Below are 15859 nucleotides of genomic sequence, written 5' to 3' on the forward strand. Positions count from 1 at the left end.
TCCTAATAAAACCTTTGACTCACCTCTACTCCTTAGTATAGTAGGACTAGGTGGTATAAACGCTTTCTCATGTGACCTTTGACTCACCTCTACTCCTCAGTATAGTCGGACTTGGTGGTATAAACCCTTCTTCATGTGACTTTTTACATCTATGATGTTGAGCATCTACTGTATTAATGACAATTCTTATCAATGTTTGTATAATGGCTGATACAGGAGAGGTATAGAACTGATACTGTAAACAAACAAATATGTGATATTGTATATTTCTGTATGAATTCTATAAATTTAGCTCAATATTTACAAGGCAAGTCATAACACTTATCATTATCTCTTTTTAACGTTTTCCTTTGAGTGTTGACATGTCTTCATATAAAATCATATCTTTTATGCTAGACAATATACATGTATCTGAATTCTAGATGGTCTTCAACAGCCCTTTGTATTTGGTCTCTTAGTAATACAGTTTTTTGGGACTAAAAGTCTGCTTGTACAGGTATCATCCCAGTGAACATTTTGACAATTAATATGTTTTCAGTGATTCAAATAGGATACATTACCATTTAAGAGTAATCATCTATTAAAATTACATTTCTTGATTTAAGAAAAACCTCACTAAAACTATCAAAAATATTGTTAAAGATCACTAGAGAAAGTTTGTTATTCAAAACATGTAAAACAAGATGGTGTCCCCAGTACACAGATGCCCCACTCGCACTACCATTTTCTATGTTCAGTGGACCGTGAAATTGGGGTCAAAACTCTTATTTGGCATTAAAATTAGAAAGATCATATCATAAGAAACATGTGTACTAAGTTTCAAGTTGATTGGACTTCAACTTCATCAAAAACTACCTTGACCAAAAACTTTAACCTGAAGCGGGATGAATGGATGCAAGGATGAACGAACAGACAGACGGACGAACAGACATACAGACCAGAAAACATAATGTCCCTCTACTTCGTAGGTGGGGCATAAAAAAAAAATTGTGATATAATCACACAACTTAACAGCAAACCATTACAAATGTAAAAGATTACCATTTTCTTCTTTTGTATTCTAATTGTGGCTATTGTAAAGGTAGCCTCTTTCATTGTACTTACTTTATACAATATAACTAGTAGTGTAGTCAGCCATGATATCTGTGTATGAGGTTCCAGGTACCACAGGGTATAGTTAGGAGGCTGGTAATCACTGGCATATCTCTGTGGAGATGGTCCATGCTGTAGCAGTAGTAATGTTATTGGAAGGATCTGATTTCCAAGTTTGAAGTTTCGATCCAAAACCTATAAAGTTTAAGTAAAACATCAGTCTTTAGAGGGAGCATATTGTTTGTCTACTTGCAATACAAAACTCACAGGATTGCTTTTCTACAGATAGGTCAGTGATAGATCCAGAAAAATCAGTTACTTTATTATAACAATAAGGACATTTGTGTTTCCATGCTTCACTTATCCTTATTATTGTACATCCTTTTTTAATCATGGTTCTCTGGAGTAGAAAAGTGCAGATTATTGTTTAGACTGAAATCCACAGAATACCATTTTTTATCTTTAGCTCGTCAATAATTATAATGGATAGAATACAATGAGATGACAAATAAGATTTGTTTCTGTATTCAGTATGAATGAACTTATATTTGGTTTTTTTTCTGTTTTGTAAACAATATTGGTTATAGGATGGTCAAAAAGATATTAAATTGGTGTTGCTTTATTAGTAGATATTCAACTACAGTTACTTAAATCTAAATTCATATAAAAGACTTCCTTTTTAAAAAAAAATTCTGACAGCACTATATTGATATAAGTCTTACTGAATTATTCAAAAACACATACAAGGGATGTTGTTTGTTTTTTATGGGTTTTCCTCAAGGATTTTGCTCAATGAATAAACTTACAAATGGAACTCCACTCAGGAAAGAATTGAAAACAGCTGACGTTCTGAAATGAGAATCAACATGATGTTTACATTTGTTAAGTTGATAAGAAATACTAAATTTTAGTAATTTTTAAATGATATTTATTTACAACATATAACTTATGTATGTATAATGTATGGTCACTTAATGCTATAAAATAGAAAGTATTTATGAAATGAATCAAATTTGAGAAGCAATGCCTGGTTAGAAGTGGGTTTTATTTGGTATAATCTGTAGATCTGTCTTATATTTTTGGTAATGCCTGGTTAAGTGGGGGTACAGGAAGGATTTTTCTGTTAACTAACCTGAGTTTATGTGGAGGTACAGTAAAGGATTTCTCTGTCTGGTTGTAGCCTAGCAGTATATTCAAATGACGTAATACAACATTCTACAAAAACAAAACATACAGAATGGATAAAAAATATATTGTAAATTTTATTTGTTTACATTACTGATTAAAGAATACTTATCATATTATATGAATTTGAATAGCGCACTCTGCCATATTATATGCCAAATACATTAAAAGTCTGCACAAAAAGTTTAAGGTTAATGAAATGCACAGATTAAGAAAGCACATAGACTTGCAACAGTTAATTGTATTTATTCAAATACATGGGTTTTAATGGTTTTAATCAATGAAACAATGCAACTTGTTAAAATTTTAATCATTTTCTGTGTAAATGTGTTTTTCTTTTGAGTTAAACCATGGTTACAGAAGGTTTTATGTTGATCAATCTTAAATTTTCTATATATTTTATGTTTTTTTGTCTACTTGAATGTAAGGCTTTTGAATTAACCCATGAGGTTTTGTTTCATTTCTTATACCCTTTTGTGGTTTAATATGTTGATCAAATGTTTATTTTTTACTGAGGAGCTTTGCAATAATAAAGGAATATAAATGAACAATTTTATATACTAATGATACAATCCTCTACAAAAACATAACATACCTGTGTTTTCATATTACTCTTGTCCTCTTCATTTATATCACAGCTCACCATAAACTACAAATATACAAAAATCAAATTATGTACGTTTAATTATAAATAGACTTTCTAACATTTTTAGGAATTGATGGTGGAATGACACTAAAATCTCTTACAGGTTCCATATGATGAAGACATAATCTTTCAATCAGTTTAACTGAAGTCTGGAGCTGGCATGTTAGTAACTGCTTACCTACTTCAACATCGTACTGAGACTTCTTTGAACCTAGTTTAACTGTAGGTTTTGCTATGTGTTTTTTTAATCCATATTGGCTAGAAACATAAGGGGAGGGTTGATTTCTCACAAAACATAATCAATCCTGTCACATTTTTGTGCATCTCCCTACTAAGGAACATCTAGTCTTTGTTGGTCTTGCATTTTTATGTTTCAGAGATTAATGTGGTATCCATTTAGCTGAACTTGTACACATTATTATTAAGATATTACGAGGCCAGCTGAAGTCATCATCAGCTGCAGGATTTTCTCAAGTTGTTGAAGACCCTATGGCAGCATTGGGCTATTTTCTGTTCTTTAGTCATGTTCTGCTGTTGTTTTTTTATTTGGTCGGGTTGTTGTCTCTTTGACACATTCCCCATTTCCATTCTCTATTTTATGTCTTTCTGATATATTTGATAGGAAACAAATTTAACATGTATATCCCAAACCTTCATGAGAAGAGCCACTAGTTGAGAAACTGTGTCCCTGTCAACACCATCCATATCCATAGCCTTCTGTAACAATGCTGTAAAATTACTGTCTTCGTCAGAAAACTCCTTTAAATTTCCTGAAAAAAATTAATAAACATAAAAAATCATGTTTTGATACATGTATGTATTATGGATATAATGTGACTACTTTATGAAGAAGTTCTTAGCAAGTCTTTCTGTGTTGAAATATTTGTGAAACATTTATGGTCTTTGCTCATCATATTTGTGATTGATTGATAGTGATTTTTCATAGCTTCAACAGACACTGGCTTTAATATGGAAAAGACATCATAAACCTTATTGTTATTTGTAGATCTGCTCAGCATACCAGTTGAACCTTTGATGTCATACAATAATCACTTTTCACTTGTTGCATAAAATATTTTCATTTGTGGAGTCAAAATTTTACGTAAAGCTTTGCGATGTCTAGTAATGGCAAACATATAGTGTATTACAACATTATATCATTCATGCATGTTCAAAATTCAAATCAAATAGTAAATCCCAGATTCTAGAGTAAGGAGAAATATTTCATACATTTCAAAAGGATCTTCAAAAGTTATTACAAATTTTTAATAGCTTATTTTACTTTGCATTATGCCATTGCAAGGAGTACAGCAGAACCTGCTTACTCTTCTGGTACACCTGAGATCAATACAAGGTTTTTGTTGGGTCAAAGATGCTCAGTCTTTTGCATTCTGTGTAGTGTTTTGTAAACAAGTGTTAGTTTTCTTGGCCATGGTATTGTCTTTTTCTAGTATTTATACATATAAGTAAACATACCAAATGATAGTTGTTACTATTAATAATTACCTGGAAACACATTACTGAAAGCCCCAAAATTCATCTTAGTCATTCGTCTGCCTAGGTTAAAATGTGGAGCTGAATGCTGTCTAATACAGGACTTCTGTCTTTCTAGATCAACTGTAATATATTGTAAATTTTAATATAAAAAATTAAAAACAACTTCCTTTTTAATTGGAGAAATTTTTGACAAGATTTATCTTGAGCTGATGAAAAGAGAAAGATGGTGACAATTTGAATTCAATTACTTAACATCTATTTGCTTTTAGGCAGTTGGAATGATTCAATATAAACATATACCTATATTACAACACCAAATAATCTTTTAGAACAATTACCAAAAGCTAATAAAGATAAAATACCACTAACTGAAAGAAACTAGCCAAATAAATTATTCAAACTTGAAATAACTACATCAAAAAGAAGGATTGACCCTTTTGATAGAAAAATATAGAAAGAATCCTATGCATCATAGAGTTTTACAGTTTTATTATAAAGTTTCTACATTACAGCTTATATTAATCAGCAGTGAGACATTGTTAGTATTATCTGTATATAAACCTGCCATTCATGCAACTCATTTCTGACAACTTTTTTGTGTGACAGCAACATAACTAATATTGTGTGTGATAAATTTATAACACTTCTCCCTTATTTTATACTAACATTACATGTATATACAACAGTAGGATGTTGACAAGGGAAAGTTGAACATGTACGACACAGTAATATGGTTGATGTAGCAGTATACATTTGCCAAACAAGAAAATATGCTTGGAGCCTATAGTGCCTATAAAGACTTTGTGGGGTAGACGAAATTGACTTTATTACAATCGTATTGACTTTTGATGTCCAGAAATAGGCAGATCGGACATATTTTGACTTCATTTACTTACTGCATAAGTTTGGGATTAATTGTAATTAACATATTCCAATGAGACTGAAAATGCTTTTTTTTGGTTATGATAAATAATAATTAATTCTAACATGTCTAATGCAATAAGTTTGTAACGACAATTTTCATTGGACATTGACAAATATTTTGAGGGGTTAGATTCCACGTTCTACCAGTCCGTAACTAAGAGAGCCACCATTTTGAATTCCAATATTTTTTGGGTATGTAATTTCCTCGTCATTTCTTAAAAAATAAACAAGATAGTCACATTCTGAGCCTCCAAATCTTCTTTTTGTCTATATTGAAACCATTCTGAAGCGTACGAAAGATAGAAATACGTTTAGTATTCATGTTTAACAACCAGAGCATACATATGACGTCACATTGTTTAAATGCTAAAGACGATGCAACAGTTTCGCGGACTTTTTCATTTATGGGATTTTCAAGCCAAACTATTAATCAAATGAAATTTATGTTAATATGTGGCATTAGAATGGAGATAACTGTATTGTATTTTAAGCTTTTCCTTCGTAAAACTTGAATTTACTGTCGCAAATATCCGTTTACCTATCTCCGCTCCGCGTCGCTAGGTAAACTCAATTTACGACAGTAAAATCGACGTTTACGAAGGCCAAGCTTAAAATACAATACAGTTATCTCCTAATTTTACCTGCCGTAGCCGTGCGTAAGTTGTATTATGGCTTTTCTCTTAAGAAAATGACTTTTTTAATGGAACAAAACATCTTATTTGTAAACTTTCTCTTTTATCTCCACAATAGGCTTTTAAAAAACTAATTTATCAACTGTGTAGTCGGCAAATTTTGTGAAAACAGAAGAAGAGCCAATTCCTACCTTTCATACCTTAACTTTTATTGATAAACCATAATATTGACTCGTCCAGTGTCCAGTTTGAAGGTCATTTTAGTTACCTTACACATGCATGCAGGCTCTTATTATCAATAGTCATGTATGAAAATCATAAACAAGTTTGAAGGTAAACTAATATCAAGTTAATCCAATCAAATTGGGTACAAATTAATAACAATGACCAGTCCACATTATACAAAATAATAGGGGTAAACTGGGTAGGGAGAAAATGTCAGATATTTCAAGTTCATTATTTTGCAATAACGAATACAAATTTATAAACCTAAAGATTTGCTATAATTCCATTAATATGTCATTCTGTATTGGTATAGTTGTTGGATCTTTTATTTGCATATTTAAGGCCGTAGAAAGTTTGATCTTCGAAAGTCAACATAATTATTGACTTTATACCGAAAATTCACCTTTTTAAAACATTGAATGAATAATTCACGACAACAAAGTAAAATCATTATTTAATCCACTCATACTGATTAATGCAGTGGTATTGTCATAAATTGCGTTGGGGTGAACAGTGGCACAGCAAACGTCGAATTCCCTCACACAATGTTATCACACACTATAGTAATACATGTAGTTATTCAAATAATCACTCTAAATTTGGGACATGTTTTCTTGAGAGTTAAGTGGAACAAAATTTTTATCAATTTAAGAGATAAGGATGTAGAATAAATAAACTAATATCAACAAGTCAATTGGATTAAAATTTCCATAACATTACTCCCTATGAAAGATTATTGAATCTATGACAAAAATTAACACACAAACACATTTAAATACACATTAATCCTTCTAAAGAGACTTTACTTAATGTTTGCATTATAAATATTTATACAAGAAATATAATAAAAATACAAAATCATTCATTTAAATGAAAAGACATCCTGTAAAATGCTAAATTCATTAATACTGTGTAATTTATACAATCTTGAAGAAAATGCTATAGGATAAAGAGATGCAGCTTTTAATCATTTTTCATCATTTTTACATTACCGGATAAGATATTAAGTGGATAACCTTAAAAAAAGAAATGTTAGTATTTAGTGATCGCTTTGTACCTTCATAATAATTATCATCTAATGGCTGTTAATATTGTTAATAAAATTAAAAATATAGCAAACAAATAAAATGATGTTTTTAAAAAAATGCAATGGCAAACTGAAGAAAACATAAAATTCATTTGTTTTTTTCATCTGTATTATGTTAGTTAGTCACACTCGCTAACTTACAATATTCTAGTAATTTACGTCTACGCTGAGCTAATTTCTCTGAAATATTTATTGTCATCCATGTAAAAATATACAGATATGTTTCCTTGGTATATCTTATATAAATTGTAATGCAATGAACTACATGCCAAATTTTAAAATTACAATGCTATATAAACATTAAAGGATCTAATAACAATATTTATGTAAATATAAACATGAAGTACACTTTTATATCTTCTGTATCAAATAATGAGGGGGGGGGGGGGAAATCTAGGTTAACTTTAGTCATAGTAACCATGTGGGATCTGATAAATCTTAACCTACATGGAAAGGTTAATGATCCCATATTTTAGTGTCAGAATCTTGCAATCACCAAATTATTAGGTCAATAATCTCTGAAGTGTGAAATCTGGTGTCAATGACCTACTTTCATTTGCAAAATTGTCATGTACATATTGATCTCATTTAAAAATAAAGGAAATCTCCCTTGGTATTTGTTACCAAAAAAAACAAATTGTTTTTGATTTGAACATTCAGATACAAAAGTGTCATTGAAATTTATCAAGATTATCTATTAAAATAGAAGTAGGGTTATATATCATTTTTTGTACAAATTCATTAAAAAGATTAAATCTTTATGTCTTGAGGTTTACTTGGCCATTTAACAACCAAAACTTAACTTAAATTCATGAAATTTGAGATTTTAAACACTTTTGTATTTATTCCACCATTTATTCATCTAGATCTTTAACTAGGTAGAGTATTATATATTCTAAAATACAACTGTTATCAAAACTGACTATTTATAACAGGGAGCATATAGAATATTTACTTCCTAAAACAATTTTACTATCAAATAGCAGCAGTTCTTTGCTGATACCTTAATTGCCAGAACTTACGTTTAGGTGGAGCAGTTCTAGTGACTAGATGCATGGGGACAGATACAGCACGTCTGTATGGTGGTTTACAGCTCTGACTTACAGAACGTATACTGTCTGTCCTGGCAAGAGCAAATCTAGCACGGTTTAACTTCTTAAGAAATGATTCATTTTCTCTATCAGCACTAAATATGTCTAAAAGGATAAGAAAGGAACAATAAAATTTACATATGACTATAGCTATACTCTTTTTTGCATACAAAATACCATGTGTTGTGTTTAAGCATTTTCTTTGAAGTATAAAAACAGACAGAGTAAATATTAGACAATTGTGTTGTTATCCATAATCAATGATTTCTATTGGATACAAACACACTAAATTTTTCAGAAGAGAATGCTTTGCATTACATTTTATACCCATACAGAATAGAATAAAAGTTCTAGTGCAATTTCAGAAGGAAAGTCATTTAAAACAGTGCAAAGTTTTCTTCTTTTGAAGACTGGCTTTTTATTTTTCTTAAATTAATAAATTGGACTTTAAAAGGTTTTTTTCACACAGTGATTTACTTTTCTATTTATTTCAAAATGCATTTGATATCTAAAGCATTGAATACATCCTTCAACTTTATTCAGTTTTAAAGCATTAAAAAGCATATGAGATTATGCTAAACCTTTCTTCTGATGTAATGAGAAACTGAAGTTTTATTGTAAAAAATAAAGAGAAAAATGAAATAAATCAATTTCATGACATGATATGAAACTAAAGGATAAATATTATCACCACTGTTTTCAAGGTCAATCTGTGCCTCCAAGGACAAAGTATCTAATCTGCTTAGAAAAAAGTCCCATGTAAGAATCTTGTCTGCCTTTAGAACATTGGATAACAGTCTCATCCTCTGAATAATCATTATTCTGTCACTAATCACATGATCAAACTGAAACTCTAGACATCGGCAAAGACACTGAAACAGGAAAAGTAACATACATAAAATCCACACATAAGTTTTACTGAACACAGTAGCTCATAATTATAATGTTAACTAGAACATACCCGCAACATTGTGGGACCATGCCTGATTTAAAGTATGTATGTCTTTTCTTCAGCATGAATTTTTAGTCTTTGTATTGCTATTTGATAAAGTCATGCTGATTATCAGGTGCATGGTTTTCTCTGCTTTATAAATGTTTCTGTTTGAATTCATCCTGGTTATCTAACTATTTCAGTAGTAATAGAACAGAACAGAACAGAACATATTTTATTTCCAATTAAGGGCCCACAAGGGGCATACAGAGCATACATGAATAAGGAAAAAGAATATTGATTTGATAGATATATAGATACAATCATGTTTTACATACAGAAACAATACAATTACTAACTCATATTCACTTTAATAAATTTACCAACAGCATTAAGGACCTGATTGTCTTCACAGTTTAATAAATAAATAAATTTATGCTGATTATCAAGTATAGAAAAATTTGGAATTCTTTGGCAAACAAAGTCAAAGAGAGCATCTCTATCTGATTTAAAATTTTCACAGTTAGTTAAAAAATGGATTTCATCTTCAACACAGCCAGAGGAGCATTTTTTGCAAATTCTTTCATTTCGTGGAATATTTGAAAAACGTCCAACTTCAATTCGAAGCTTATGGGCAGAAATACGTAATTTACATATAGATCTTCTAAAATCAAAGTCCTTAATAAAAGAAAGATAATTTTCATAACCAAAATTCTGCTTAAATTTCACATAATTAAACAGTTTTCCATCAGAAGCTTTATTTTGGCTAGCATACCAATTGCTAATATATTTAGTGTGAATTAATTATGATTATGAGAATATATATAATGGGGAAGTTTAAATTATGTGAATACTGTTATTTTGTGGATTGAGGAAAACTGTATTTTACATGGAAACTTGAATTCATAGTTATGAAATATTGTGCATACATACTTATAGTAAACTTGGTTTTTATTTGTTAATCTTTTTTTACCCATGAACATTAGTACCAAAAGAATAGTAATTCAACTTTACTTTTAGATACAAAAATAAAATTCTTCCCAATTTATTGTGTACTCACTCTGATAGACGATGTTTTGATAGTCTCTAGATATTGGACTGCTCTCTGTGCCACAGCAGAATTCATATCCTCTAATGAACCAATCAGAAGACAGAAGGCATGAGCTAATGCTGTTTGTAATACTTGGTTATGTGAGATAGAATCTAAATCAAGCAGACGACACAGAACTGTCACTTTCTCAACTGAAGTAGATCAAATAAAAGCATTTATCATATGTCTCAATTTTTTTACATTTTTTAGTCACTTTTAATTTTTTCAATAAATATCATAAAAAAATAGTTTTAATATTGTTCAAGGAAACACAGATTAATGAATCTCCTAGTGGCATATAACAATATAAAGAGGCATAATTCCAGCATAACAGTAAAAGTGACACCGCCACAAATCAAAAATCTATGTTTTGTGGTAATAAGGCATTGTGTATAAGTTTCATAGCATTTAGTTGAGGCAAACTAAAGTTAGAGAACGGAATCCAATTTCAGTTGTAAGTATGGATGGACAAGGGTAAACCTTAATGCACTTAGAAAATAAGTTAAAAAGTATCATTAAAAAATTATAGTATAATTTGTGTATACCAGCAGCAAATCTAACTCTCCAGTCTTCACTGGTATATGCATCTTCAACAATTTTCCAACAGATATCAGCACCAGTAGGTAAGGTCAGACAGTGAACCAGTAATGGCACAGCTATGAAGGCTAGCTGGGAATGCTGAGCTATAAGACATTTCCATAAGCTACAAAATATAACAGGAATTAGGATTTATTATTTCTAATTAAATTTCTATCTGGTAAAAAAGTGGCATTAAAAACCAAATAAACAAAATCATATGATAACAATTTCAATTTGCATAGTATCTATCAAATTAACACTTGCTTTGAAATTACAATTATTTATGGGCATCAAACACAGCAAAAGTATAATACAATTTATTTTTTTAATCAAAATGTATTAAAAGAAATGTTTAAATATATAAATACTCTTTAACTAGTTTTGGATATTTTTTATCTACAGATTCAGAAATGTAACTTGTTTCTAGCGCAATGTTAGAAGTTTTAAGTAAAAGATATACCTTGGTATTAAATGTCTCACTAGGGAGAACTTGACATAGTTAGGATACTGGTTAACTGTGTAGTTAAGACTTTCAGCATGAAGTATCAGATATTTCATTGATGTCAGTAAAGAGTAGGAAGCGTCTGTATCTGTTGTCCTCTCTAATTCCTGTAGAATAAAATGTGTGACAGCCCTTAATAAATGCAACCAAAACATCTCTTATTGACTACCACATTTAGAATCAGCTGTTTATTCACATTATTTAATGTCTAGAGAAATAATAAAGATGACCACTTATTGATATTCCAACAATAGCATAACATGTTTTTATAACAGATCATGAAGGTAAATTACAACAATGGACACAAAATTCAAAGAAGAGGACATGACACAACAGATTTAAATGGAAACTTTGTAAGAAAATGAATGAATGAAGTTAAGTTGAGTTGATGAAGTAGCATGAATTTAATATCAAACTTAGCTTAAAATTTACAAATTCAAAGTGATGCAACAATTAAAGGCAGGATATGATGTAACTGCAGGACCAGTTTAATATTAATCTTTGTTTAAAACTAACAAGGAGGAAGGCATGATACAGTTGAAGATGTAGTGGCATGGCGTTAATATCAAAGTCTTAATATGACCTTGCACTAACAAGTGAAGGCAGGATATGATTGGACTGCAAAAGCAAGGTCTAATATTTAACTTTTTTTTGGACTTACAAGGAGGAAGGCATGATATAGCTGAAGATGAAGTGGCATGGCTTTTATATCAAATTTTGGTTCTGATTTCTCTTTCTCCTCAGAATCTTCTTCCTCTGTTGATGTTGAATCTGCAAATACATGAAATATATTCTTTAACGTACATTCTTCTTTAAAAAAACAACAACATTCAGTAGTATTTTATGTCTAAAAGTTATTAAAATGAAATTCTGTTTTTTTTTAAAATTTGTAATCTTCCACAATTGCAAACTAATATACAAAACTTCAAATCCATTTTAAAAGCCTTACTTTTCCTTGACTGTGAGTTAGATGATGAGACCTGTTTCACTTCTTCTACACGGGGGACTTCTTTAGTTGGAATCTTAGCAGGATCCCTGGGACAAAAGTTACACATAACCTGGGACATCAGTTGGTGCCATAATGCAATATTGTGACAGAAGTTACAGGCTTGTTGTTGATCATCAGAACAGGTGTGGGTTCCATCAAGGTCTTCCTTTAGCATGACCGCTATCATCTGCATCACCTGTTTACTAGTCTCATTATAGATACCAAGGTATTTGGGAAATTCCTGGAGCTCAAGCTACAAAACATAGCAACAATTACTTTATAGCTGCAAACAATTTATAAAATTAAAAATTATACATGATAACAACCATATACAAAAGTAACGCAACATTCAGGTTTTCAAGTTCTATATGTTAGGAAGATGATGTCAGTCATCATGTCACCAAGGAAATTTCATTGGGAAAGTGTATCTGCTTTTAGGCAACATTTAACACTAAGTATTCTTAAATAATATCTTTGAAGATCCTATTTTGGGGTTTATATACTTCATGTACGGTACTTCTATAACTTCTGTTTTTTCAATTTAGTATACCTTTAAAAAAATACATATATATGTATAAATTGGGAATGAATATCTACCTCTTTTTTTCAGATACAGTTCACTATACTCTAGCTTGATCTAGCAGGAACATGTAAAATAGTATAATTTTTGAAAGAGATCACTGATTTATCTACTTTTAACTTGACCAATCCTAATTTATATGCCATGTATTTTGGAATTTAATACAAAATCTTGTAAACTTAAACTCCTTTTTCAGGAAACAAAAGCCTAAAATACCTCTTTCAAATATAAATCTAACATCATGATATAGCATGGTAAAACAAGCTCAGTTTCCCGCTCGTAGACCTCATAGGCCTCTACAACTACATGTGTTTTCTCAGGGCTCAATGGTGGAGGTTTCTCCTGAGTTGGAGACCCTGGAAATACAGTCTGATGACCCATGGCTCCTTCTGGTTTCTTAAGAGGTTTCTCTGGCATTGGACCAGTACATTCAACATGGAGATTCTGAACCCCTTTCAGAAACATCCCAAGAAGCATGTGCATTGGAATTATGATGTCAAGTGTTGATAAGATCTAAAATTGATTAAAATATTATTCTGTTTATTGATAAACCATTTAACTGGTATATGATACATATATTTTCAACAAAGATATGCATTTTTAAAAGCATTAATGAAAAAGCAACCCTAAAATACAATATAAATAAAGAAAAATATTTCAAATGAATTCAAACATAAATAAAAAGACATATTTCCCAATTGAAAAATAGCATATGCATTTCGATTAAATAAATATTGCATATATTTATTGTTTAAAGACTTGTTGAATTCATTCATAAAATCAGTCTGGATTTTCATATCCTGGTTCTCAATAGATTTTTTTTTAAATATTGCCCCTTTAATATTGTATATGGTGCTCGGGATATGGTGATGATATAAATAAAACAACTCCTCTGGGTACTGTGAAAGTACTTTTATTCGTGGGGTACCAATTTTCGTGGTTTTCGTGGATGACTTTATCCACGAATTTAAGTGTCCAACGAAATGAAACAACCTTTGAGCGAATCAAGACATGGGAAGATCCCCATCGGTAGGTTTGATTACTGATATGATCTAGAGAATATATTGAATAACGCCAAATCTAAGAATTCTTTAAAAGCAGTCATAGAACTACAACCGCATGCATAATTATACCCATTTAATCTTTAATACCTAAACTGTACAACTTTTGATTTTTTACTTCTCTCAAAAATATTTTTGATCGAATGGATGAAAGTCAGATGTCCAGTATTAATATGCTAGTATGATAAAGTGTTCATTTTATATCCTCGTAGTTCTCGTACATATGGGAAATTATAATTTCATGCTGTGTTTGATTTTGATAAGAATTATTTGACAATTCAAGATACGTTTATAGCATTTGTTTATGTTACTGTTTTCTTTAGGTGACATATTTATGGCCTAATTAACACCTTCAATGGTCTGTAATCTGTTGATCACTTTATCATGGGTTAATTAGTGTTATCACTACGATTTACACGGATCAATGTTTACTTTGCAATTTCCTCAATCCAGATTATTTGTAACCTGGCTTTAATTTTTTTTTTAGAAAACTAAAATCAACGAATTTAAAAACCCACGAACATGTAAATTTTCCTCAAACCACAAAAATTGATACCCACGAATTAAAGTACTTTCACAGTATGTAAGTTACCTGTAACCACTGTAAAGCTTGTTCTTGTACATAAGCACTGGGATCTGTAAATCTCTCTGATATAAAACAGTACATCTTCTCAAGGGTGAAGGGCAGTGGACACATGTCAATGTCAAATGATTTACTGCAAAATATTAATACATTCAATAAAGACAGATATAAATTATTCTGATTTGATAACATATTTTATTGTATAGCAATATAATATATCCCACAGTAAGTAACCAAAAGTTAGCGTGAAATAAATTCCAATATTGCACTAGTGCAATGAATCTTCAAAATTCATGCTGTCATCAATGACAAAATCTAGGGTTAAAACCAATTTTAACTTTCAAATATTATATTGCTATACAATAAAAGGGTTATTGCATGAATATTGTCCCTCGTAGAACATATATTGCACTAGCAAGCTCATGCAATACAAATATTCCCAAATATTCATGCAATAACCCTATAATACATTGATGGGATGCACTGTCAATGTATATTTGTTCCACCTAACAGAAGTTCCAATGGAAACTTTGTTATAAACATTGTCATAATATCTATTCCTGTTGGAACAAATATTCTATACCATTTATTCCGTAAGGAACTTGTACTGTTATATTTATTCCTGTGGAAATAATATTCCAGAATATATTTTCCTTTTGGAATTTATATTGTGAAGGAAATTCTATTCCGTGACAGCACTTTTTGAAGTTGAAAGCAGCACAGCAACATGCAATCTAAATTTTGTAATATGCAACTGGTATGACACGTTTTCTATCTTCTATAAGCTCAAAGTGGAGGCAAGTAGACAAAGAATAGCAGGGATTTCAGTCAAAATGTACCCAAAACTTATTTTAAAATTTACCAATATAAATTAGTAACATCCAAATATTTTGTATTTTCAGCATTACCATTGATAAAAGAAAAAAAATCTTTGGAAAAATATTCATAATGTAATTTAAATCTGAATCCAGTGATATTTGCATTATTACCTCAAAAGAACTTTCAGTTCATGCAAGTCCTCTGCTGGAACCTCTGTTCGTATTGCTTCTAACCAATATGGCATCACATAATCCCAAATCTGAATAACACTTAAAAGTTGCATAAAGAAGTTCATACAAATTTATTTTTGAATCTTGCACAACACATCTCTATAAAATTGAGAATGG

The 15859-nt window shown here is 30.5% G+C and overlaps 1 protein-coding gene across 1 annotated transcript in view; it reads right to left on the reverse strand.

Moving 5' to 3' along the window:
• LOC134711997 (protein unc-79 homolog) overlaps positions 1-15859 on the reverse strand; it is a 51243-nt gene that overhangs the window by 17803 nt on the left and 17581 nt on the right. Inside the window, exons 16-32 of the mRNA XM_063573075.1 lie at positions 15683-15771; positions 14703-14826; positions 13266-13562; positions 12431-12722; positions 12143-12252; positions 11440-11588; positions 10946-11103; positions 10371-10552; positions 9065-9251; positions 8311-8499; positions 4430-4540; positions 3575-3693; positions 2873-2926; positions 2225-2307; positions 1899-1941; positions 1105-1287; positions 88-235 (exon numbers count right to left, since the gene is read on the reverse strand). Of these exons, the coding sequence (XP_063429145.1) occupies positions 88-235; positions 1105-1287; positions 1899-1941; positions 2225-2307; positions 2873-2926; positions 3575-3693; positions 4430-4540; positions 8311-8499; positions 9065-9251; positions 10371-10552; positions 10946-11103; positions 11440-11588; positions 12143-12252; positions 12431-12722; positions 13266-13562; positions 14703-14826; positions 15683-15771 (2518 nt within the window). The remainder of the gene's footprint in view (positions 1-87; positions 236-1104; positions 1288-1898; positions 1942-2224; positions 2308-2872; positions 2927-3574; positions 3694-4429; positions 4541-8310; positions 8500-9064; positions 9252-10370; positions 10553-10945; positions 11104-11439; positions 11589-12142; positions 12253-12430; positions 12723-13265; positions 13563-14702; positions 14827-15682; positions 15772-15859) is intronic.

Source organism: Mytilus trossulus, chromosome 3 (genome assembly GCF_036588685.1).
Source record: "Mytilus trossulus isolate FHL-02 chromosome 3, PNRI_Mtr1.1.1.hap1, whole genome shotgun sequence".
NCBI classification, from domain to species: domain Eukaryota; kingdom Metazoa; phylum Mollusca; class Bivalvia; order Mytilida; family Mytilidae; genus Mytilus; species Mytilus trossulus.